The sequence below is a fragment of the Eupeodes corollae genome, chromosome 3 (assembly GCF_945859685.1).
Source record: "Eupeodes corollae chromosome 3, idEupCoro1.1, whole genome shotgun sequence".
Taxonomy (NCBI): Eukaryota; Metazoa; Arthropoda; class Insecta; order Diptera; family Syrphidae; genus Eupeodes; species Eupeodes corollae.
In genome coordinates this window covers 69,666,912-69,693,696 of record NC_079149.1, presented here as the reverse complement: position 1 = coordinate 69,693,696, position 26,785 = coordinate 69,666,912, and the positions used below count along the sequence as shown (strand labels likewise).

The 26,785-nt window shown below is 33.4% G+C and overlaps 1 protein-coding gene across 1 annotated transcript in view; it reads left to right on the top strand.

Annotated features, from left to right (window-relative positions):
* The window catches only part of LOC129949323 (uncharacterized), a 37,979-nt gene extending 11,253 nt beyond the window's left edge, over window positions 1-26,726 (top strand). The window contains exons 2-9 of the mRNA XM_056060713.1: window positions 2,203-2,619; window positions 13,925-16,007; window positions 16,500-16,989; window positions 24,477-24,665; window positions 24,722-24,894; window positions 24,966-25,427; window positions 25,483-25,768; window positions 25,826-26,726. Coding sequence (XP_055916688.1) covers window positions 2,526-2,619; window positions 13,925-16,007; window positions 16,500-16,989; window positions 24,477-24,665; window positions 24,722-24,894; window positions 24,966-25,427; window positions 25,483-25,768; window positions 25,826-26,056 — 4,008 coding nt within the window. The 5' untranslated portion in view covers window positions 2,203-2,525 and the 3' untranslated portion in view covers window positions 26,057-26,726. The remainder of the gene's footprint in view (window positions 1-2,202; window positions 2,620-13,924; window positions 16,008-16,499; window positions 16,990-24,476; window positions 24,666-24,721; window positions 24,895-24,965; window positions 25,428-25,482; window positions 25,769-25,825) is intronic.
* Window positions 26,727-26,785: the final 59 nt, after the last annotated feature.

The window sequence follows — 26,785 nt, the reverse complement described above, 5'->3', positions numbered from 1 at the left end:
AAATCAAAAACACTGAAAAAAAAATATTATTTACCTCGAAAAATGTACGATCAAAAAACAATTTTATCTCCAAAACAATTATGTGTAACGAAATATAATGTTTTTAAAATCTGGTAAAATTTTGGGAAAAATCGAATTGACAGTATTTTTTTATAAAAATAAAAACCTATAAAAAACATTACTCAAAGTTGGTAAAAATTGATTTTCGACTTAAATATCTTTTCAAAAACTTAAGATTATGGCTTCCATCTAATTTTATCTTATAAGAAATATTTTTTTTTCAACATTCGGTAAAATTTTGAGATAAATCGAATGGACAGTTTTTCACAAAAAATAAAAAGCTAAAAAAATATAAATAAAAGTTGGTTAAAATTGATTGTGGACTCAAATATCTTTGCAAGACTTTAAGATATTGGCATTGGCCTAATTTTTTGTTGTCAAATTTTGAGAAAAACCGAATTGACAGTTTTTTTTACAAAAAATAAATACAAAAAAAAACAATACTAAAACTTAGTAAAAATTTACTTTCGACTCAAATATCTTTTCATAAATTAAAAAGATTGGCTTCAAACTTTTTTATCTCACAAAATATATTGTTTTCGACGTTCAGTAAATTTTTTATAAAAATCAGTCAGTTTTTTTCATAAAAAATTAAAATCTACAAGGAATTGTTTGCAAAATTGTTAAAAATTGTGTTCGTTTCTCGATATCTCGTGAACAATAAAAGATATTGACTTAAAATTAATTTCATTCATCCAATTTATATATGTTTATATAAGAAATAAAAACTTTTAAAAAATGCTTCTAAAATCGGTAAAAACTTGTTTTCGACTAAAAATCTCGTTAACAAAAAAAATAATTTCTAAATCAAACTATATTATTAAAATTTTTAAGAACAATTCAACTGATAACTTTTTTAACAAAACACCAAAACCTACAAACTTTTAAGCAAGACAAATCGACAGATAGGGTGGGAAGTTATCAGTGTGGGTTACATCCCATCCTCTATTTTATTAATTTTGTTGAATACGAATGTTTATTGTTTATGTCAATAGTAAGAGAAAGAAATGGTTTAACTCCTGAATCGAAATTTCCACAAAAAACAAGGAGTTATTGAAATTAAGGTTTTCCAGAGATTTAAAAATAAATATAAAATTGTATTGTCTGTATACTGTAAAATGAAAAATTAAACTTTTAACATAACATTAACAAACTATGGTAAGGTGGGTTGATTATCAAATTGCTTCAAAACACAAGAATAGAAAAATATTGTTTAAACAAATATAATGTTAATTTATCTTAAATAGAGTGGCCATCCCACAATTATAAAAGGCCTAATATGTATCATACAACACATATATAAGTCTTTCAACATAAAATTACCTTTCAAACCAACTTTAACTGGAAGTTTGTATACATAACGAGTAACATGCTGTTGACCATAATTAATACTACTCGGGACACTTACATAATTCATATTACAGCGAAAGTAGAAAAACGAAGTGAATCACATTTCCCTTCTGTTTTTGATACATTTAATAATAACAGTTATAGTTAAGTATTGGCAGTTAAGACTTTTATCTTTGAACTCAGTAGTAGTGAATGAATTATGATTTCTGTTTTTTCGAGCTACCAACTGCCAACTTTTCTCCAAACTGTATAACTTTTGTTATGATACCTCTTTAATTTATTTTTATTTCAAAGTTTAATTATTTTATACAAAATAAAAAGTGCCTATATCTCAAGTTAAACCCATACATCCGATAGCAAAACAAAGACATTAAACAAACAATATCTACAAAGTGCGAAACTTAAATCGGTAGTTTGATCATTTTAATATCCCTATCAGAATCCATAAACTTTAATAAAGTTCTTAGGCTTCTAACTGACGCGTTCTTAAATAACCGCACTAAGTGTACTCTGCATGGCTTTTATTATAAAACATAAATACCAAGTGTATATATGAAATTTTTGAATCAGAATAATATTTATAAAAAACACAATAATTTCATACATCAGATGTGACTAAAAACAAAACCAAAACTCAAACACTTCACGATCATCTTTTAATAATTTACTAAAACCAAAAATAAGTAGGTATATATATTCGTAAGAGTATACTGACTTAACGGGCGTTGACCATAACAAAAATAAATTTTTAATTGTACTGTTTCTGTAAATTCATTTATTTTAAATTTTCAGAGTCCGCTTAGAAAAAGAAACAAGCATTATGTTCAGACGTAAGCACATCTGATTCGGCCAGATTAGGATTCAATTCAAAATGAAGGAGCATAACAAATTGTTGAGTACTCTGCAGTTGAGCAATTTAATCTATTGCGAAAACTATTTCTTTAATTTAAATCAAACATCATAATGTAATGATTAGGAGAGAACTGATCAAATCCAACACCAATTGTATTTAATACTAAAAATGTGGCAAACTTGAATAAAAATGCCTGCATAGTTCAAATACCCTAATAACAATAATTTCAAAAATTAAACACACGATTAGACCAACAGGTAAAATGGAAGCAGCTGTCCACCGAACTGATTCACAAAAAAACCAACCTAATGGCCCAAGAGTATCGTTTAATCGGGATGTGCATGTGAAAAGAATCGGTTAGTCATGAAGTATCTAATTTAATATTTTTTTTTTAAATATTCATTTATTTCGCTTTACCTTAAGAACTTTTAGTGACATTCAATGATTGCACATTGAAGTTAAAATTGAATTTGCTTTGATATTGATAATTTTTTGCAGCAGAACTCCAAAATAGTCCGAAAAGTATAAATGACACAATGAGAGTACATATCGTGTAAATTATTTGATTCGGTTTCTCCTTCAAACTATCAGGGAAAATATGAAATGAAGAACTTTGGTCCATTTAATAATAATAATATTTTTTTAAATGTTTATAAATCCTAATTAAAGAGAGCGGCAAGTTTGACTTAATGTTTGGGCGTAAATAGGTTATGATTCCCAAAATCTCTATAAAATTGTACCATAGAAAATTGGTTCAACGATTATTGAGCTTATGGACTTCGAATTATTAAAATATTAATGTTAACTTATAACTATATCATCATCCCTAATATTGGTACTCTACAAAAATCATTTAAGATCAAGTAAATAATATTTAGGTATTTACAAAAAATGTTGTTAAAGTTTTATGCTATGATTAAAAATAGATACATTTAATTTTGTTCTAAATTAATGAACAAATATATGTATACTACACATATGCATAAACAAAATTCGAAAACCCACACTCAATCGATAATATTGTTTAAGGCTCATCTTATTCCGTGACATCATTTTCAACCTGAGCTGGTAAACTAAACTTCAACGAATCAGCTTAAAAAACACACTCTGAGTCAATTTTTAGTCATTCGCCCACTGTATTACAGTCTAGATCAATGCCACAGTTACGCGACTAATGAATGGTCATACATCTTACCCATTTATTGATATAACCGTGTTTTATGAGATATAAAATAGAGTTACATTTTATATTTATGCATAAATAATTTGATGACACTTTACCCAAAAGGTTAACTCGGGTAGTTTCTAAAATTGCCTATTAGCTAAAGCCTTGAAGAAATTATGATCTCACATTAACTTCTGTTTTATTCGTCCATGTTGTTAACAACGCCAGGCGCTAAATTGATGTTAAATTGCCTGCCTACTTGCCTCCTATGAAATGATAAAAATAAACGTAACTTATTTTCCATGTGTATTTTAAAAACTCAGTTTCATACTGCAAGTACTTACTTTGAATGAAAAATTAAAAATTGCCTGACGAATATTTAAAACGCGACAGTTTAAATTATTTCTACCTCAAAATGAATGTTTTTATATCATGTCACGTCAGGCTTTTGAGATATTACATTTTAAAATTCGAAAAACAAGTACAAATAAAAGGCTTTTTGAGCCTATCTAAACTTTTGAAGTAGGTTTTTTTTAAATAAAATCTGCAATGGTTTTGCCAATCTATAATCCCTTTCTTCAATATTCAGTTCAAATAGTTATATTATCTCATATAATATTCGAAAAAACTTCAAAAGTTGTTAGGTTTCTAAAATGGTTTTCAGCACAAAAAGGCAAAACGTATGGTGTCTAAACAGTTTTTTAAAACTTAAAGTTTGGATTCATAATAAGTACCAAAAATCAGATCCAAAACATATTTTTCAAACTTCATATCTTCTTCTTCTTCGTTTCCGGCTGCTAGTAGCAGCATCACTTTAACTTCTCCTGGAGCATAGGGCGGCAACCAGTTCCTTCCATCTCGCTCTATTTATAGCACGATACCTCAGCTGGGACTACGTCTCCAAGTTTTGGGACCGAGCTTCCTTCATGACAGATGATCGCCCTGTTTCTCTTGGCCTTCCAGGCCGCTATCTACCTTGAGGATTCCATTGAAAGCACTGCTATGTTGTCTTCCGGCTTCCTCAATGTATGGCCAAACCAGCGCCACTTTCTCTGCGCCATGTCAAAATCCACTTTTGTTTGCCCAGTCCTGTCCTGAGCCACAGTTCATCGTTAGGTATGGTTTATGGCTACCGGATGTTTAGGATCCAAAGTAGACAGCAGTGGTTGACAAAAGTTTGCAACCTTCTCGAGATGTTAGCAGAGCACTTCCACGTTTCGCAGGCATATATATAAGCACGGATTTTACGTTGGACTCAAACAACTTTAACTTGGTACGGAGCGTTATTTTCCTGGAGTTTCACACTTTAGAAAGCATTCCAAATGTACTACGGGCTTTATTTATTCTATTGGTGACGTCCAGGTGAGTTCCACCACTTCTACTGAAACTTGTCTCACAACAACCTGTTGTTGTTGGTTTCGGCTGGTGTGCATTAACTTAGTCTTAGTGGCATTAATCCTTAAGCCAGCCGCCTCCCCATTTCGTTGAAGAGAGTGGCACATTTGGCTGAGGTCTCCATTTCTATTCGCCATTAAGCATATGTCACACTTCAAATGCGTCGGAAAGCTGAAAAACGAAACACCTTGTAAGATTTTTTTTATTATAGTAACAATTTTATCAGGAATGCCTCTAGCTAACGACTAACACGATCGAAGGCCTTTTCAAAATCGACGAACATAAGGTAAAGCGGCTATAGGTACTCCGATGATTGTTCAAGAATAATTCGCAAGGTGTTAATGTGGTAGACACATAATCGACCACTGCGAAATCCCGCTGGATGCCTCTTGAGCGTAGACTTGATTTTAAATTTTATCCTCTCAAAAATGATGGTTGCCATTAACTTTGGAAATATGGACAGAATGGTGATTCCGCGCCAGTTATTGCATTTCTTTAGATCGCCGTTTTTTGGTAGTTTCACTATTACCCCGTCCTTTTATTCCCTGGGAAAGGTTTCGTTCTTCATATAGTGTCAAATAATGAGAATTTCCAGAAACTGAGTGAGATAGTAGTACCCGTGGCGTGAAGGTTAGTGCGTTGGACTGTCATATTAGAGATCTTGGGTTTAAACCCAGTCTCTGACATCTAAAGTTTTGTTCACGGGTACCGCGCTTTTGGTTGTTTTTAGAATTGTTAAAGGGGTACATTTCACAAATCTGATGTTATAAGCAAAATTGAAGGTGAGATTCGAATAAAGAATATCTTAATCATTTAAAAAAGTACTGTTTTGTTTGTGAGACACAAAAAAAACGTGATAAAAAAGACTAACTGTCGCGATATTTGCAATCTTATGGCATTCATATATAAAAAAAGAACAATTTCTTTCCGAAAGATAAACAGAATCACTATTAAAATATTTTGTTGTGTAGGAGAAGCAAAAAAATAATTAAATTTTTTAGATTTCTTTCCATCTTCATCATTTCCAGACTTATAACCCTCCTCTTCGGATGTGGAACTGCAACGGAAAAATACGATTAGCTCATTTAATTCCGATTTACACAGCATTGTACAATGGGTAATAAAAAACCGTGTCGAATTTAGTGCTTCGAAAACCCAATGCTGTCTTGTATCGTTAAAGTGAGATATACCCTCGTTGAGTGGCACTTGCATCAACGAAACTGAAAATTTCGACATTCTCAGAATGTGTCTCAGCAACTACCTTGGATGGAGCGATCATAAGCGCCAAAAATGCCGCGAGATGTCTAGGTTTTTTGAGACCTTGCACACATTTTTCTCTCTGTCTGATGTTGCTACAATCTAAAAAACCTATATACCTCCGAAACTTGAATATAACCCTGGTGCTACAATAACTTGTTTAAGCCTCTTGGAATTGACAAATTCTCCAAGAGTAATTCTTATCATGAAAAAGTGTTTTCTCAAAATTAGCCGTTCGGATTCGGCATATAAACTGTACGTCCCCTCCATTCCTGCAATTACTTGCACACAGGAATAGTTGAGAGTTGTAAGTCACTATGCCCTGATTCTCTACAGACTGTTGCACCACCTACTTTATTTGTTATTTATTGATTTTTACCCGCGCTTCTAGGAATGCCCATCAGTATACCCTTGAGTCCAACTTCTTCTGTACTATGAACTAAAGAGATTCATTTTTAAGCTACTACGCGAATGTTGAATGCCTTGCTACGCTCTATCTTTCCCTATCAATGCAATCATCAATTAAAAATCAATTTACACCGACACCTCCCATTCGACCCTTCCCTCTTTTTCTAATGCTCACGCGGTGTCTTTGGCGTATTAACACAAACCTTTTAGTGTTTGCTAATTATGAAAAAAATTGATATGATATATTCTACCAAGAGATAAAGTTGTAAGAAGTAACAGTGTCTTCACAGGAAGTAAGATGTGCACTGACTAAACTAAAAGTATAGGCAGGCAGCTGATATATACTGCACTCAGTTTATGAACTTATAGTTACAAATTTTAATTTGAAGTCCATTTGAAGATTGAAGGACTGCAATAATCATATTGACTAAAGGTATTCATCTATAAATAAACTGACTCTATAGTTATATCTTCGTATTCTGACAAATAAAGTTTTTAGTGAAGATTAGTCTAGTCGACAAGAGTTGGTTCCTGGTAATGATGGCCTTAATTCGAATCCGAATTTAAAATGTATCATATCAGATTTTTGAAATACAACTTTTTAAAATTCAAAAAAGACAAACATGTTCGAGTATATCATTTATAATAAATCTTACCCGTCCCACATACACCTTAAAGAAATGCTGGAACATTTATACTCAAACGGCTAAAGAGTAATCTTGGTTTTGTAACAAAACTTTCCTCCAAACAATTCTGCAACACTAACTTTTTGAAATATTTTAAATACGTGTACATAATGTACCAATATTGTTCGAAGTTCAGATTCGAAATCAGCATTTAAAACTAACTCGAAAAACAACCAAAAAGAAATTTAAGTATTAGTCGCCAGTTATAGCTATAATTGGTTTTCGTCATTGAAAGCAAATATTGGAATTTTCTTGACAGGTCGATTATAGCTATCATTCAAAATTTCATCTATTTTCTGGACGGTAATCCATTTTCTTGAATAGCTGATACTTTTATGTTCAAAAGTGAAACGAATCGTTCCACTGATTTGTGTTCCAATTCCACAAAATTCCAATAACAGATTTCTGTCAGTAAAAGTTTTTCGGTGGATTTCAATCAGAAATTTTTAATGAAAGCTATAAACGACCTGTCAAGAAAATTCCAATGTTTGCTTTCAATGATGAAAACCAATGATAGCTATAACAGGCGCCTTAATATGTTTATTGTTTGTTTCATAAAATTGTACAAGTGTTTTATATGTTTTTGCCCATAATTTAACTATATCTGTGCACCCGCTGCCTTTAAATCCATAGCCTCGGACACCTTTGTTAGTGGTAAAGTGTTTAAAATGGTCATTTTTATATTTCAACTTTTTAATATAGGAACATATTTATTTATATTTGTTTAACGTATGCAAAAGTGGAGTGGAGGTGTTATTAAATTATTTTTACCTCAACCATGTTGTGCTAGTATGTGTTTTTCATTTTCTGTATATGACATAATTTGTATATCATTCTAATTGTGGGAGGTTGAGTGAGGAGTTATCTTGGCTTAAAAGTTCAATAAGGTTCCAACTGTAGAACCGACTGTTTGTTAGAAAGTTCAAGTTTATTTGTCTTTATACTGTGAACCTTATACTGTGTTTTATAAATTAAAAGTTTTTGGGTTTTTATTTTGCTTTTGTTCTTTAATATGTGAAACCCTTCTTACTTGTAGAAAAATATTAAAGACTCGAAGTGTACAAAGTGTTAAGACAACTGTTGTATGTCTTCATCTTTAGTTTGACATTGAACCTATAACAATTAAATGTGGAAAATGGAAACGAATTCAAAGCAAGTTGATTATAAATTAATGGGATGAAGTGAATATGAACATGAACAAATAATAGGTACCTATATTTTTTGTCATCCTATGCTTATATGTGTTAATTTTTTTTTTGGTTTTTGAATTTGTAAGATTGTTTTATAATTCTTAATATAAAATTGCAACTATTTTAGTTATCATATCAAATTTTGTGGGTATGTTATGTCGGCACCCACAATTATTATTGCGTTACACTTTCCAAATAGATATATTTTTCCATTTTGCTTTCCACCATCTTTATAATATCTGTACTCTTATATGGAAAAAAGTTTTTAAATAACATTTAAATATTGAAAATTTTCAGAGAAAAAATCTGCTAAATAAAAGACTAAGCTTCTAAAGATAGTTTTTTTAGGCGTGTGGTCTACAAAGAAGAAATAAAACATATATAAATTATGTTTTAAAAATGATTTCGGAAAAGTGAACGACGCGGCCAAATATTCTCTTCCAAGGAGTCAAACGTCTCGAAATTATCTATGTGGACAAGCCGCATAACCCCACAAACTATGGTTCAACGTTGTTCAATCGCTAGAATTCGGACGCCACGCCACATACGCTCCACGCGTGGTAATGCGCTCACAAAAAGTTTTCTTAAATAAATTGACTGTTTCGTTGCGTTGCGATTTTCAAACGGTTTTTAGGAGTTAGTCTTTTTATTATGAAACGGCAAACTTAACTTAGCATATATTAATTAACAGCTGTCAAGAAGACAAAATCCAAAAAATGATTGCCATATTGAAATCCACAAGTCTAAAAAAACACCCGTTCATATTTAACATTGTACATACATACATATGTGTATATCCATACAAATGTTGGGGTTAAATGTCAACTATGGCGTGCATTAAAGATCAGGAAATAAAACACCAATTTTGGTATGAACGAGACTACGAAAAGAAATTTTAATTCACTTCAAAAGTTTTAAATATAATTTTATTTTTAAATAAACAAAAAAGGTAATAAGACTTCTTACTAATCTTGGTTAGTACCCACCTACCTACCCACTTGTTTTTTTTTCATAAAAATATTTAATTAATTTTGGCCAGACAAAAACAAAATAATAGTTATTCGAGTTGACTTGTGTACATAAGGTATATTAAGCATGTAGCTCAAATCACCAAGGTTGCAAATTTCAGAATTGATTTAGTGACAACAAAAAATTGCAAGCTAAAATGATGATTTTTAGCTTATACTGTTTTAAAATTTGTATATTAATAAACTTTGACGGGGCAGCGCACAGAATTCTATACTTTTTTAGAAATATGTTTTAGTATTGAATATCTTATAGAAACCATCAATTCGGGAACGTTTTTCTAAGTTTGATAAAATCAACAAGAACAAAACAAAGCACATAATTTAAGATTTGATTTATAATATTTGTTTATTATGTATCTATATTAAATAAGCAATAATGAAAACAATACATACAAAATCTTCTAAAAGGAAAATACGTCAAATCATGTCCGGGAACATTCCCGAAATGACAGTTCATGAAATGACGATTTCAAATAAAAGCGCAATTTGATTATACGCCGGCCATCTTAAATGCAATTTGACTTTGTCAATAGGAACATATTTGAGGTTCCTTTGTTATTTCGAGTCGTAATAAAGAATTTCATCAATAATTTAATGCAATAAATACGTTCACGGAATGACGGACTATTGATGAACGCCCTACGAATAATGAATAGAAAGGTGTTTAATATTTAGATATAATTTATCTGACGAAAAATACTCTGACAGCTGGCTTTTAGGACGGGTTCCCGAATTCCCGAAATTCACCTTATTAATAAATTATATTGTTTGTTGGACAGACAAAACAGGTTAGTTTTAGTATTTTATTCATTTTTTTCAATTAATTCAAGATTTAAGGCATTAAATTGCTAACAAAGGCAATTCTGCACCTTGGTGATTTTGAGCCATATATTGTATAAACTTGGCAACTTAAGTGTAAAAGTACATACCTAACAATGTGATAGGATACCAAATCTAATAATGAAAATATGCACGGTATACGCCTATTTGAATTAAAGGAAGAATCGAAGCTTTGAATTGAATGGAGATCTCTTTTCAAAATCGTGTAGATGCCTAAGTTTAAAAAAAAACTGCGTTTGTTTCTTCATATTAATGCATGTAGAGAGCAATGTAAAAATCATAAGCTTTACACCACATATGTATGTATAATTTCCTTAACTTTGGTCCAAATTACTTTTGCGAATATTTGTAATTGTCGTTTTAGTTGAGTATATCCATTCATGCAAAATCATAGTAAATAAAAGTAATATAAATCAGAATTAGTTATTATTTAAAATTATTAAATTAAAATAGTTGGAGTTTCATTAAAATTTCAATAAAGAGTGTTTCATATTCACACAATAGGTAAAACTCAAATATTGCAGTGATCATTGATAAGAACTTCAATATATCAATAGAAATTACTTCATAAAAATGTAAAATTTTCATTCGTTTCAATACATTCTGAACTTTAACTGGATAAAGATTGAAACTTATAATATATGCAGTCAAAATCGGTTAAAATAAGCATAATCCCAACATTTACTAACAGATCAGTAAACTAAATTTCAAATTCAAAGAAACAATAAGTAAACATTATCATGATTATTATTGTATATGCTTAAAAAAAGTTACAAATAGAAATGTGTTTTCAAAAGCATTTGATAGAGTTTGGCACCAAGCTCTCTTATCGAAAATGCTTGCTTTTGGCATTGATGAATCTCGTCTGTGGATGTGGAACTTCAACTGCAGCATACGTTAAGCTCATTAAATTCCGACCTAGACAGCATTGGGATTTATTAACCTTGTAGAATTGAATGCTTCAAAAACTCAACGCTGTATCCTGTCGTTGAAGCGTAACCCACCCAGATGCCACTATCCATGAGTGGCACTTGCATCCAAAAAAATAATCGCTTTTCAGGACTCGGGATGTGTATCACAGTTACCTCTTATGGAATGATCACATACTCGACATTTCCAAAAGTGCTGCTAGGTGCTTAGGATTTCTTTGACTGTGCAATAATTTTGTCTGGCTGTATTTTACAAAATATCCATCTACCAAAGCTTGAGTATATTTTGCATATCAGGGCAGCTACTTCTAAAACAAGTTTAAATCTCTTGGATACAATTTAAAAGAGTGCTTTAAAAATGATAGGCGATGGAACTATAACTGAAACATTTACAGCCCTCGAAAACCGCCCAATGTTTCATATGCCTTCCGTTGTTTTATCGATATCTGTACAAACAAAGTATTGCCGAATTAGCCATGTTGCATTCCACCTCTTAAACTCTTCAGCCTTAATACTCGCACTTCCAGGATTGCTGATCAGTTTACATTTGAGCCCAATTTTGGGCGTACTATCAAGTAAAGAGATTCTTTCGTAAACCGCACATCAAGAATGTGGAATTTTTGGCCAACTCTGTTTTCCGGTATTTCCTTTTAAATCCTTTCCTAGCGCTCGCACTACCCGTGTTATGTTATTAAATCTATCCATAGTATAGCAGGATTTTACACGAATAACAAAAACAATATCCATAGCATGAATAACACCGATAAAAGTTAGAGTAGAATCTTACTATGGATGGGTTTTTGACATTTATACGAGTCTCAATCTTATGTGATTTGGTTCTTAAATGTTGGTACGATTGATATTGCATTTGTATCTCGATGGCTTTGTTCGTTGAGTAGTTGTGCATTTGGAATTATGTATGTGTTTTCCATTGGGGAAAAATCAATCTGTTACTGTTGATATTATTTAGTTTTGGTTATGAAAATGGATTAACTGGGCTTATTTTGCAAAAGAAAACAATAGAAAAGATAATTAAGTTTTTCTATGTTTCCACCAAAGGTTTATCATAGTTTAGCATAAATAAATCTTCATGTTGTTTCCACCGCACAAGAACATTTAAAAATGATTAACTTTGACAGCACTTTCTAAAATGCAAATGCTGTTTTGATGTTTTTTGTGAAGTTCAAGTGAGATAGTTTTATTTGTGTTAAACAATGAAAAACTGAATAGTTCAGCACCATATAAGAATATGATATTTACTCCATGTGCAATTTTGTTTTTATTTGATTAAACCAAAACTATATTTTTGTACACAAACATGCAAATAAACAGACCATATTGCATTATCTATAAAACTAACTCCTCCACACAGGTTTTTCTTCACAAATTTTTATAGAATCTCAATTTCCAGATGTTTTCTTAGCATTTATTCTTGAAAATTGTCCGTTTTATTAGTTTCAGCTAGTTTTTTTTTGCTAAGTTAATTTCAACATTTGATTTTCACAAAACTTTCTTGTATTTATGTGTTTTTTTTTTCAAATTATTATTTTGACATATCTTCTTTCAGCTGTACCAATTTTTAAATACAAAAATCTGGCTTCTGCGGATCGTTTTGTTGGCAATTTCTCACTTTACTATATATGGAATACCAAAAAACGCACTTACTGTGCTTAAATATAAACAAATAAAGGGCACTTATAACTCCTTGAGTCCCTGTAAATTATTAATAATTGGATGACCACTTTCTAGCCTTATTGGTTGTTTATTACAACAGACCATTGTCAATTGTTCAATTTATCTGCGGTAACCAAAATATCGTGATCTGTTAAATTATTTTAAAATTTAAAAGGTGAAATCAAGAACAGGCACGGGCACCGATCTATATTTACTCTACATTTACCAGCTTGTAGCATTCCATTGCATTATTTATGTTGTCCACATCATGGGTAACAAAACTCTTAAAACCAATTACAGACATAATCATGCCAGACGCGACCTTGAGAATAAAATGCTAATGATATTCATAAATATACCTGGCCTATGTGTTTTTACGAGTGCATATGTATACAACAACTAGTTGCTATATACATATGTAACTATAGCAGTTGGTGTATGTTTTTTTTTTACACAGAATGCGAATGTTAGCCACCTCAACAATTCGCGAATTCGCAACTGCCTTATGGTTTCAAAAGTAAATGCTTCATGACCTGTCAACAACAGTAGGTGGTCGAATTATATTACACACACTAGTGGAAGTAGAATCAAGGTCATACGTTCTTTGAGAAATAAGTGACTGTTTGTTGTTTTAGTTTTTGCTTCAGGTGTAGGCACACTGTAGTAAGCTGGAGCAACTTAGGCGACTCGTTTAGTAAGGAATATATTAAATTCTTTTGATGGTTAACAATTTAATCAGGAAGTTCAAAAATAGATCTTTAAGCTATATTTTGAATTGACCTTGAGTGCATTTTAACTGCTTCTGTATTATATACCATTTAAAGTTCTAATAAAATATTTAATCGTTTTTCATTAAGATTTTTTGGTTAAAAAATAATGAACATTTTTTTGTTAAATAATTTTTTATATAATACAGATAGAAAGAATGCAGACAGCATATTAAAATCGAAGTATATAAATAAAGCCTTCAAGCTCAAGTTTTTCTTACTTTTATTTTTTCTTCTTTTTTTAATAATGTTAATTGAGTTTTATTTAAATTTTAACTTAACAACTTATGCATATTCTAATTATTTTAATATTTGCTTTTAGGAACACGTCCTAGTGAAAAATCGAAAATCGAAACTAAAAACCTTCAGCCACCAAGTACTCAACACTTACGCAGAGAGCTACCTGCAGATCTGTCTGAGGAAAGCATTCGCAAAGAAGCAGCTCATGTTCTGGCACAGGCAGAAAAAATAAAGTGCAAGGCCGAAAGTGGAAAAAATATTCCCTCGCAGATAAAAAACTTAAACAATAAATTATCTGGTTCTAATAAATTTAATTCCCTTCCAACGCGCAAGAAAAAGTCAGTTCAAAAACCAGTCACCAGGAGCGTTAGTGACGCTTCCTCAAAAAAATCGAAAAAACCATCGATATTTAACATATTTAGCCGCAAAAGCGATTCCAATCTCAATCCAGGCCAACAAGGAACTTCACGTTTTGTAGAAAGTGGTGGTCGTCGATTGGTTCGGAGTAAAAGTGATGTTGGCTCGAACAAAGAATCAAATCTATCACAGCGGAAGAATTCTGAGAAAGAAGATTTAGCCACAAACAGCGGAAAGCCCATACAATTAAGCCCAATAATCGAGAACGCACAAAAAGAGGAATACTTTGAGGAACTCTTTAATTGTGAGCGCCGAAAGTCTGAAGCCATTACCGCACATGAAAAAAATGCAACAAAGTTAACTGATTTTTTGACAAAATATAATACAGAGCCAAAACTAAGTGGAAACATAGGCTATACAAACCACGAAGATCTAGATCTCGTACCCTCAAAGCCCATAGCTGAAACGATTCAAGCACTGCAGCAAAATAAGATAAAATCCTTAGAGGATATGCACAGCTCTCAGATACCTCCTAAAAAGCCAACTCTTACAAAAGGACTGACTGTAAATGGAATGGTTAAGCGATTGTCGATGGAAAGATTTTCGCCCCCACCTACAATATCAGGTCCAGCATTTTCATATACTCGACCTAACGAAAACATTATATACGCACAACTTGTTGAAGAAGAAAGGCCTTTGAAGCGGCCAACAGCTTTTAAAAATTCACTTCAATATAGTCAAAACGGCAAATCAACTACTTACTCATCGGAAGACGTTCTTGATTATCCATCTAGTCATCAAACATCCAGTGCAATTAGGATAGAACCACCATCACGTGTTATCATCAGTCCAGAAAGAGAAGGATTTTCTAACGTTAAAGGACCTACCATGATTCGAATACAAAAGTCTCCGTCCCCTTGGCAGCAATTAAGTCCCCGCAATCTAAGCGATGATGACGAGGGTTTAGGTGCCGAAACACGTAAATATTATGAAGAAGAGTCTCAACATCTAAGCTATGATCAACGTAGCAAAAATCATTCTGATAATCCTATCGTACCCATTATTAGAAGTGTCACTCCGCCAGATGTGGTACAACCGAAATCATTTAACGAGATAAATACCTTGAGCCGTCGAAGAGCTAATCTAGAGTCAAGAATTAGGTCAAGAAGCTTTGCACCGCCGCCGCCGGAAACAATATCAATAGAATATTGCGCCTCCCCTGATGGCTACAGAGTGCGTGAAGAATTTCTCGAAGCAGGACATCCTCAGTACACGACACCAGAGAGGGATGATTATTACCGTTACCATAAACTAAGAACAGAAGAGATCATGAATAAGTATTCCCCGGAGAGATCTTATTTGGATATGATTGCTCCAAATAAAAATAATGGTCACCATAGGCATCATACCTCACGCTATGTTCACACAAAATATTACGACGATGGAACAGGTAGGAATAAGGAAACTTATGAGCGGGAGGGACAATTAGATCCTCAAGGTAAACTTATCGTAAGAGAGTCACGACGTAGAGAACGCCTAGATTCAGCTGGAAAATCAATAGACAATAACTTTACTTTAAATGGTTACGAGCCTAGCAGTATAGACTCGCATCTTGTTAGTAATATAGATACGAGCAGGTCTTCTCCAGAAAACCATAGAATAATTAGTAAAATAAATTCTTCGGAAGCAGAAACTTGGCAGAACAGTTTGAAGAGAGACAAACTTCAACAAAGAAGTTTCGACAAAGGAGACTCGGGTATCGAGAACGACTTTCGAAGGGAAGCAATAAATGGAAGTGGGAGTTTAAAGTAAGTGTTTTTTTTATTTTAGTTTGAATTTTATTTTAAACTGCCAGCCACGAAAGTGTAAGCAATATTTGAACTGAGTTAAGTTAAGTTCGTGAAAACTTGATTAGATTTATGGTATTATTAAAATATCGTACGTATATCCGCCGCAGAATTTACCTACGTCAAGGTCAGTTTCCATAACGATGTGATGAAATTAGGTTAACAAACTTTATAAATTTATAAATTTACGCAAACGAATATAAAGGCCATGGAAAATCTTAAAAGTCAAAAATGCCTACATTAACACCACTGTAAGGTACAGTTACATATACAATATGCACAATACATTTAAAAATGTTTGAATTAATTGTTTACATTTAAAAATGTTTGAATGAATTGTTTACCCTTAAGCCCAAAATAGTTTTTAATAATTTTAATTATCTATGTGGTATTAAAATTTCATCATGAAGAGCAAAAGTAATTTGGTTTTCACAATAATAATTATTTTTGCAGATGGCGTAAGCGAACGTTTAAAGACGATGTTGCGGCTTGTGAGCTTTTCATCAAAAAGGAACGTCGACACACAGAAAACCAACATCCGCATCGTAAACGATATGATTTTGTATACCGTGAACGAAGCATCGATGATGGCTCCCATTTTGACCCACGATTAGACAAATATCCAAAATCTTCTACCTCTACTTTGCAGTGGCGAAATAATAAAGAAAATTCTTCACAATCTGCAGCATCTAGTCATCAAACTAATCCTAAAGAAGATACCCTTAAGCGAAATAAGAAAGTAGGTAGTTTTCAAAAAGTGAAATTGCTTTTCAGTGGAAACCGGAAGAAAGAACGTGAATCGAGTGTGATGACGAATGAAAAGAGCGTGTCCGCACTTGATACTGGTGGCATTAAGGACAAATATATGGTAAAAGAGGAAGAAATGCGTTCGAGGTATCGTGAACACCGTACAAGTCAACAAAATGACTTGCTTGAGCCTAAGGTATGTTGACTATTTAACAGTATTCAGCCATTTTATTTTGCGTATTAAATTTTTAGAGTGTGACCAATTTTTTTTAAATTCAATGGATAAATGTATTCTTTTTCAATCAATGGTATTTTATATTCTACGGTATGGTTCTTATGATTAAAAGCCTCGGAATTAATAACTTACTTAGGGTGGAAGTTGAAAATATTATTATGTTTTCTTTATGTTTCTCTGCTGCACCGGACAATATGCCACCTTTAGTTTTGAAGTTTTGTAAATATAACCTTAAAACACCACATTGCTATATTTTTACCTTGTCCTTGAAATAAGGAGTATTTTTAGATACATGGAAACGTTCTCTGATAACACCTTTGCATAAATCTGGATCTAAAGCATCTGTGAAAAATTATAGACCTATTGCTAAGCTTCAGCTAATCCCCAAATTATTATTATTAGTTTAGTTTAAAGCCTTATTTCCCTGCATCGGCATGGCTTTATGAGTGGTAGGTCTACTGCAACAAATTTAGCAATTTTTACAAATTATTGTCTTGGTTGTTTAGAAAATCTTACTCAAGTGGGTGTAATCTACACCGATTTTTCCAAGGGGTTTGATCGGGTACAAAATAATGTTCTCTTGAAAGAACTTAAATTGCTTGGCTTCCACTCGAATCTCCTAAAAGTGGATCAGAAGCTATTTGGTTGGAAGAAGACAATACGATTGGTGATGTTCTTACCAATGAAATACAAAATGCCTCTGAATTCCAGCGAATAGGTCACTTTTGTACTAAGAAATGTTTCTCCCAATCTTTCTCTTCACAATTTCCCACAGGTTCTCGATTGGATTTAAGTCCGGGGATTGGGCTGGCTATGGTAAAACCTTAATCTTTTTTTCTGTAATCCACTTTGTGGCCAGCTTCTACTTGGTGTTATAAAGATGTCTTAATATTATATTATGTCAAATATTGTAATGCATTTAAATTATTTTGTATGCAGAGTATAAACTACAAGCAACAGATTTAAATATTTCTTTTTTAAATTAATATTTTTAGTTTTTTGTTGTTATTTTTGTAATTTTGTTTAATATTTTGTTGAACCTCGTTTTGCATTAATAAGAGCCTCAATTCCGCGCGGCATACTGTCAATGCATGATTTGACTGTTTATTGTATTTGTGGGTTGTGATTCCACACCTGAATTACTCTTTCAATAAGTGACCGCATCTTTAGCTTCTTCCCTCTTCATCAGTTTCCACACGTTTTCAGTCCAACAGAGGGATGTTTTCTTAATTTTTTTCAATTGAAAATTTGAAAAATCTTTGCTTCCCTGGATGATTATGTGGGTTTTCTTTGGAAGAAATTTGTTATTTTTTAATCATCTTTTGCTGTGATTCTTCGAGGGCTTCCGCCTCTATGATGGCATAACACATTTTCACTTTTGATGATTCTACAAATACTAGCTGATATTTGAATGGAATATTTTTTTGAATTTTTTTTGTTGTGCTATTTTTTGAAATCACTCAAAATTCTATATTTTAGATCCGGTGAATAATTACTTCACGCCATTTTTAAAACAAAACCTTTTTTTCAATTTAAAAAGAATTTATTTTAAAAAAATCGACCAGTCCCGGCGAAAACTAACTAAACAAATCAAGCTACACGTATAAACTTACCAACTTCAAAATAAATCAAACAAACCGTTATTAAAATGAGACGAAAAGAGAAATGTGTAGTAGTTGCAAATGTTTTGCACAGCTGAAATCTTTATTATTTTTGTAAAAGTAGTTCATTTGTAGAAATTTTCTGTGGATCAGTGCTTTAAGATTATGAACAATAAGGTGATACTTACAAAAGTCTAAAGCAATAAAAATAATTTCAATGGAACAACGTTTGTACATACGAATGTTCGTTTTTTTTGATAGCGATGACAGTTTCAAATGTTTTGCACAGTACTGTAGGTACAGGTGTTACATACTATTATCTTTGACTCATAGTTTAACAATTGAAACAAATTGCCCGATATTTATGAATTGTAAATTTCAGTTCAGTTTATTTTTAATGTAGGTTCCACAGAAATTCGATAAGCTCAAAGTGGTCCACGACCATACTTACTTACTTGAAGGAATCAAAATGAAAGCTTAAATTTTTAAGCAGAATTTCCTTGTGCATGCGAGGAATGATCAGACATTTCCATGCGTCTTCTTTTTTCAAGGCTTAACAATCTTGCCAAGTTCTCCTAAATTCCAAAGACGGTGTTTAATAATAAGAAAAGTATTTTCAACAAAATTGTTCAGCTTTGTGGCTTGTCAATCAAATCTCTGGACTTATTATTATGACTACGAATGGCATTCTTTTACAATTAAGACGAAAATATACTTGTTCAACCTACGTCATTTCCTATTTGAGCGACTAATAACGTGAATAAATTATTCTCGTAAAAGGTATTTCTATATGTATGTATATACTTACCTCCAGAACTTTAGATCATTACGGTGGCGTGCCGGGGGTTATGTGGGCATGTGTGTGTATAAAAAACATAAAAATGATCATAAAGCCAAATTATTACGATGACTTAATTCTTGAACAAACAAAAACAACACTATACAATATTTTTTCTGTCTCAAAAAGTCAAACCTATGTACCTAGATATGTAAACATATTTTCATTGGTAAACCCTCTCAGTCAGAGCTCGTCGCATATCGCTCTGAAGTTAGAAATTATTGTGCATAAATAAATATACAATATATTTATAATAAAGAATACAACCCACGTCTTTCAAATTTCAAAAGTATGAATTGTGAGGGCGAAAATTATACCTACTTTAAGTATAATGAACATTTAAGTTTTCATTGAAGTTGAAATCTTAAGCTACGATTAAGTTTTGTTAGAAGAACAGAGAAGTTTCAAGTGAAGAATTAATGACCATAGTGCACAAAAATTGCATGGGTAGCGAACGATGAAGTAGGTTGCTCATCATTTTTGCTTTTTCATTCTTTTGTTTGGCAACATAGCAAATGCCTGACAGTCGGCTTTAAAAAATCTTATCAAGTCAAGCGTAACTGAGATGAAGATATAAATTGAAATGTTTATAAAAAATTACAGATTTCTTCGCCACGTACTAGTCCTTTTTTTACAATGCGCTTTCTTGTCTCTTGCATATTTAGAATTGTATACTAAAGGTATGAAGGGCATGGTTTTGCTTCAATAAAATAGGATCATTCATTTTAAGAAATTAGTAATGTGCCCATACTGAGAATTTTTTTCTGTTAAACTTTCTTAATAGATTAATAATTATAGTTGTTAAAATTTAATTGACTAAGTAAACTAAGATTGGTGTTTGTATTATGTCTCTGCTTATTACATTGTGAAAATACCATTTCTATGTAGCATTTTCATACATTTTCGAAAGATTGTAACATTCATAGTTTATTAAAAAATATCCTAATACTCCAACGTTACCCATCCATGTTATTTGAAAGTGTTTAAAGTTATTCGAAACAAAGAAAACAAGGGTTGAAAAATATCACCTGAAGATCATGAAGTAATTCAACCTCCTTTCTTCAAGAGCTTACATTTTTTAAATAATAAATAAATTCAATATATTTAATTAAAATATAAAAAGTTCTCTTTAGCTCGACCCTAAAAGGTTATCCAGTCAAATTTACTTATAATTATAATAACTTTACGTGTTTTGCAAAACTAAGAATGTCCTCTGGCTAAAAGTGTATAGTTGGGTTAGGTTAGGTTAGATTTAAATGGCTGTGGATACAGAACCCACACACTTAGGCCAAAAGAAAAGGCCCATTGTGACACCACATGAATCTAGAGAATTACTTCTTACTAGTAAAACCATATTTGATATCCTTATTAGCTAGTTCACTGGGATTATCAAAAAGGTACTCTTCGAGATAAAGTCTGCGTCTTGAAAGAGAAGGGCAAGTGCAGAGAAGGTGAGAGATTGTTTCCTCTTCTTTTTCGTCCATACAGCTCCTGCAGAAGTCATATGATTATACACCAAGTCATATTGCGTGTCTGCCTATAAAACAGTGTCCCATAAGGACACCCATTAGGGAGCTAATATGAAGTCTGCTTTGAGATAACAATTCTTTAGAGCGCCTTAGGTCCAGCGAAGGCCATATGAGTTTTGTGGCTGCGCATGTTGGTAAATTGTTTGTTGTCGTAAGGTTAAATTTTTAGCGAGTTCATATGCTCTACAATTTCCTGTGATGTCTCTGTGGCCCAGCACCAAACAGAGGTGAATGTTAAATTGCTGCGCCATCTCCATACGAGACGATCGACAGTCGAGGGCCGTTTGAGATTTGGTTGAGACACCGTCAAGAGATTTAATAGCAGCCTGACTGTCAGAGAAGATGCGGATGACAGAAGTTGTTAGCCAAGAGAGAACCTCTTTGATCGCTAAAATTTCCGCTTGGAAGACGCTACAATCATTAGGGACGATAGTACGCTTAGCTTTTCATATTCGTTTTCAGATTCACACCCCTCTTCTTCGGATGTGGAACTGCAACGACAAAATATGATAAGCTCATTAAATTCCGACCTTAACAGCATTGTACAATGGGGAATAAGAAACCGCGTGGAATTTAATGCTTCGAAAACGCAATGCTGTCTTGTTAAAGCGAAATATACCCCCCTGCCATTATCCATAAATGCCACTTGCATCGAGGAAACTGAACATCTGGATATTCTTGGTATGTGTTTCACCAACCACCTTTTGTGGAACGATCACATACGCGATGTCGCCAAAAATGCCGCAAGATGTTTGGGTTTTCTAAGGCGATGCAAGAAGTTTTTCTCCCCCTCTGATCTGGCTGTTATTTACAAGTCTTATATACGTCCAAAGCTTGAGTATAACTCCCATATCTGGGCTGGTGCTCCTGCAACTTACTTAAGCCTCTTGGATAGTATTGAACGTAGAGCATTTAGATTGATTGGTGATATTACGATCATAAGATCATTTACGTCACTTGAACATCGTCGAAATGTTTCTTGTCTCACGCTTTTTTACCGTTATTTTAATGGTTTATGCTCTAAAGAAATAGCAAGCTGCATTCCTCCCCTTAAACAGTTCAACCGTAATACTCGCGCTTCTAGGAATGCTCATCAATATACCCTCGAGCCCATCTTCGGTCGTACTGTCAAGTATAGAGATTCGTTCTTTAGCCGTACTATGCGAATGTGGAATGCCTTACCACACTCTGTCTTTCCCAGCTATTGCAATATTCAGGAATTCAAAACCAATGTGCACCGACATCTCCTTTCAACCCCTCTCTCCCTTTCCTATTGCTCACACTGTGTCTACATAATAAGGGCAATATATCCCCTTGAGTGTGCGCTTATTATAAAAAAAAAAGGGAGGCGAAAAGAGATGCCTAGATTAGGCTTTTCTGAGTACACACCACTACTTTGGTATAGAATAGAAGAGGTTCAAAATGATGGAGTTCCCCACATTGTTGTTGGTCCATAGAGATGAGGCGTTGAGTCTTATAGCTGTACTCGATGCCATTTGTTTGCTGAAGATGTCGATGGTGTCAGATGGAGGAGAGTGTCTAACGCTGCTGAGGGTGTGGCTCTCAATGCCCCGCTTAAGCAGACACATGCAGTGCGTTGGACTCTACTGCAACCAGTCGGATGACCGATGTGTATAGCCAATATATTATGCGAGGTTGAAAACCCCATTTGCTTTCTATGGCTTTCTTGCAATTGAAAAGAGCTACTGTAGCTTTCTTAACTCTTTCCAATTTAATTTTCTGACTTACATCAGACCAACATATTTGGCTTCATTATGGTAAAAATTTGTGGTACACCTTTTATTAAAGAAGGTACAATTACTTGGATCTTGTTTTTCGGTGTAAAAAGGACGACTTCTGTTTTTTTGGATTAATACTAAGTCCGAAGTGATCAGCCCGTCTAGTGAGCCTATTTAGTGAGTTTTGGTGGAGGTCTTTCAGTGTATTGGGATGTTTTCTAGTGACGGCGATAGCAACATCATACACATTCACTCTGTAGCCTTCCCTATCAAGGAATATTAGGAATTCGTTAACCACTATGTTCCACAGGAGAGGGGACAGAACACCTCCTTGCGGAGTGCCTCTACCGACAGACCTTTTCGTACAAAAATCGCCCATCTTAGAGTTGATGATCCTACTTTTTAGCATTAGACTAATCAACTCACAGAGTGGGTATTCGACGTTTAGGGTTGTCATAGCAGAAGTGATGGCGGATGTGTCAACGTTGTTGAAAGCGCCCTCAATATCCAGGAATGCAACTATAGTATATTTCTTTTGCTTTAGGGAGTATTCGATAGTTCTTACCAAAGTGTGCAAGGCTGTTTCTACCGATTTCCCTTTGCAGTAAGCATGCTAAGACATCGATAGTCTCTTATCAATGCTATTACGTACCTGGATATCAATCCATCGTTCCAGAGTTTTGAGAATAAATGATGATAAGCTAATAGGGTAAGATCTTTAATGGGAATGAAAACAACCTTTACTTCTTTCCATCGCTAAGGTATATAGACCAGATCTAGACAACTTTTGAAGATCATCTCAATGATGGGCAAAGTTATATCGATGGTATGTTGTAGCTCAGCTGGTATGATTTGATCTTGACCTGGAGATTTATAAGGTTCGAAACTGTTCAGAGCCCATGTCAATTTTTCTTTTGTAACAAGACCTAGAGGAAAAGCTAATACCCGATCCAGGACGGTTTGTTGTATTATCGGATTTGGAGCTATCCGGGAAGTGGGTGTCTAGTAGCAGGTTGAGCGTTTCTATGCAAGAGTTAGTCCATATACCATCTGAGTTTTTAAGACAACTAGACATGGTTGGATTTGTGGAGAGAATCTTCCTTATCCTTAATGCCTCCAAAGATTCTTCTTTGAGTTACAGAAGGATTTCCATGAGTATCTTTTGGCTATTCTCAATTTTTGTTTATACTTTTTTAAGGGTTCCTTATAGGAGTCCCAATCTTAGGGATGTCTGGTCTTTTTTGCACGATTGAAAAGCCTTCTACAAAGTTTCCTGAGTATTTCTAGTTCAGCAACCCCCCAATATGGTTTCTTCTTTCCCCGCACTGTAGTGTAGTAGTTTTTCTTTTTGAGGTTATCTAAATATTCGTCTATTGTGGCTAATCTGGAACACATATACATTTGAGTACACTTGGTATATTAACATGATTTTCGATTGTGTATCTCCTGTGGAAGTGTTGTACTTCTATATGGCATCAACAATAGTGGAATGTGTCGTGGCCATATCTTTGGTGGCTACCGACTACCTTAGACAGGTGTTCTTTATAAAATTAGTTTAATTTAGTTGAAGGATGTCTTCTTTGCCAAAAATGTCGTCAACATATATTTAATGATTGAAAATGGTTGTTTTTTGTGCACACAATTCACAATTTGTAGAATTATTAAAATAAAATAAAATATTAAACTTTAAAATTAAATTTGATTAAATATTTTCTTTCTAAATTAATTAATAATTTTTCAGATCGCAACCGATATTTCTATGCGCCGTAGGCTTTCTACTCCTAAAGCCAGTCCTTTGCTCAAACGAACGTCTTCAGAGTCAGTTCGTAAGAATTCTACTTTAGCAAGGAACACTGTAGAAGCCAAACCAGAAAAATCTTCATGGTTTAAATCAATCGAAAGAAGATCAAAAAGTAAATCAAAAGAAAAGGTAAAATTTCATTATTTTGTGCAACTTAATTACTAATTACAAATATTTTTCCTAAGCCTTATCCTCCAGCAAGCATTGAAAACGACCCAAGCCAGCTTAAACATACGAGTAGATCTTATCGAACACCACCAGCTGCACCGCCAATTCCCCCGAAAAATTTTCGTTTTTTCGGTGATACTGATTTGGATTCTAACCCTCCAACGATATCAAGAGCCCATACAACTCAAAAGTAAGACTTTAAATATTTACTATATCTGTACATATGTACATATATCATAAATCAACAACTTTAAATTTTAGATCAAGGCCTTCTGTATCCACTTTTAATCGGGCGCAAAAGTACTCTCAAAGTGCCTTCAACCTCGATCGCATAAATCAAACACATGAATCAGCTTTATCTAATCGCCTTCGCAGTAGTTCGCTTCACAATCTCGACGAAGATGGTACTGATGAAACTGATACCCGCAAACGACGACATTACTCCAGATCTCGTAACCTCGATGATATATCCGAAAGTGGATCGGAAACAGAGGATCAATATCACAGACAGCCCTTGACTCCAGTCAATAGGTCGATACCAAGGGAAAAATTAAGCCATTCCCCCCAATATGAAGATCGAAAGAAAAACGAACGTCATCAGACTACATCGGTGTCAACTCTAAAGAAAACATCCAATCATAATAGCAGTATTGATCAACATAACCATAGAGCCAATGTTCTGCCAAAGCCATTAAGAAGTGCCGAACGACGATTCCATTCTAGGTGAGATCATTAAGTTTTCATGATTTAATGTTGTCCTATAACACTTTATTTTTAGAGAACACCAACGGCTTCCAGATAGTTCTGGAACTGAAGGAGAGTCTAGTATGCAAAGTCAGCGTAGTATTGTATACCTTCATGCAACGACAGTGGGTGCCATACCAATTCCATACCAAGGGACATCTGAAAGACGGCGAGCAGCATCTCGCGAAGATCTACGAAAGAATAAACTTCAACCAATGACAAAATCTGTCTCCCGTTCAGTATCGATGCTGGCACCTTGGAAGCCAAAACATATGAGTGAAGGTTACGAGATCAATTACTCACAAGAACAAAACGAAAAGGTATTTATAGTATGTCAGCACTTCGTCCTTTGCAATAAAATTATTTGTATTTGACAGGATAAGAAGCTGTCAACTCTTCCACGAAAGAACACAATCACTCAAGTATCATCAAACACACTCAAGCGAAACAAGAGAACCGAACAACCAAGTCGATCGAGAAGGCAATCATCTACCGCCAAATCCAAGGAAGATTTGTCTTCCATAAGAAACTCTTCCAGTACGAGTGCCCCAAAGTCAAATCTTTCTTCAACAATGGATTCTCGAAAAGAATCCTTGAGACGCAAATAAAAACCCACTAATTGTTCTAAAGAAAGAATAAGATAAGTTTTGAACAAGCAATTTAACCAAATGGAAACAGAAAATGTCAAAATTGTCAATCGGTGCTTATCAATCACAGAAGAAAGCTTAGCCCTATTCTGACTTAGTGGCTGACCGAATAATTCTATTTGATTATAAATCTGCTTGCGTATGCATTACTTTTCATTGGGTACCTACACCATTTTTATGGACTCGAAAAACTAGTTGTTCCTGGTTTTAGCCATAATGTATTTGCTTTTTAATATTATTTTTTTTTTTCATTTCAACTCTGTTGAATTGCAGAAATACGCATAACAGAATAAGGCTTGACATAAATTAAAATGGAGAGTGTAAAAGCAACAGTCAAGCAATAATCCCAACTGGATATCCTTGTCAATCTTACAATAAATCGATTAAACTCAAAGAAAGTTGTAGTTATAATTTTAACACTGCAAGCATACCTACGCATACTAAATATTTCTTTTTATATTACTAACCAATTTATACAATACAATGTAAAACATTATGACTCAGCTTTAGTTCGACAATATTGTTATGTAGATTTTTTGTATTAAAATTAATTTTAACTTAAACACCTAACATTAAAAATATAATCTATTATAATTAAAATAAAATCTTAAATTCACAACAATACAAACAAGTTTTCAATTAATAAATGTCTTGAAAGGCTCAGTGAGTATCCAAATTTCCCGGCCGTTA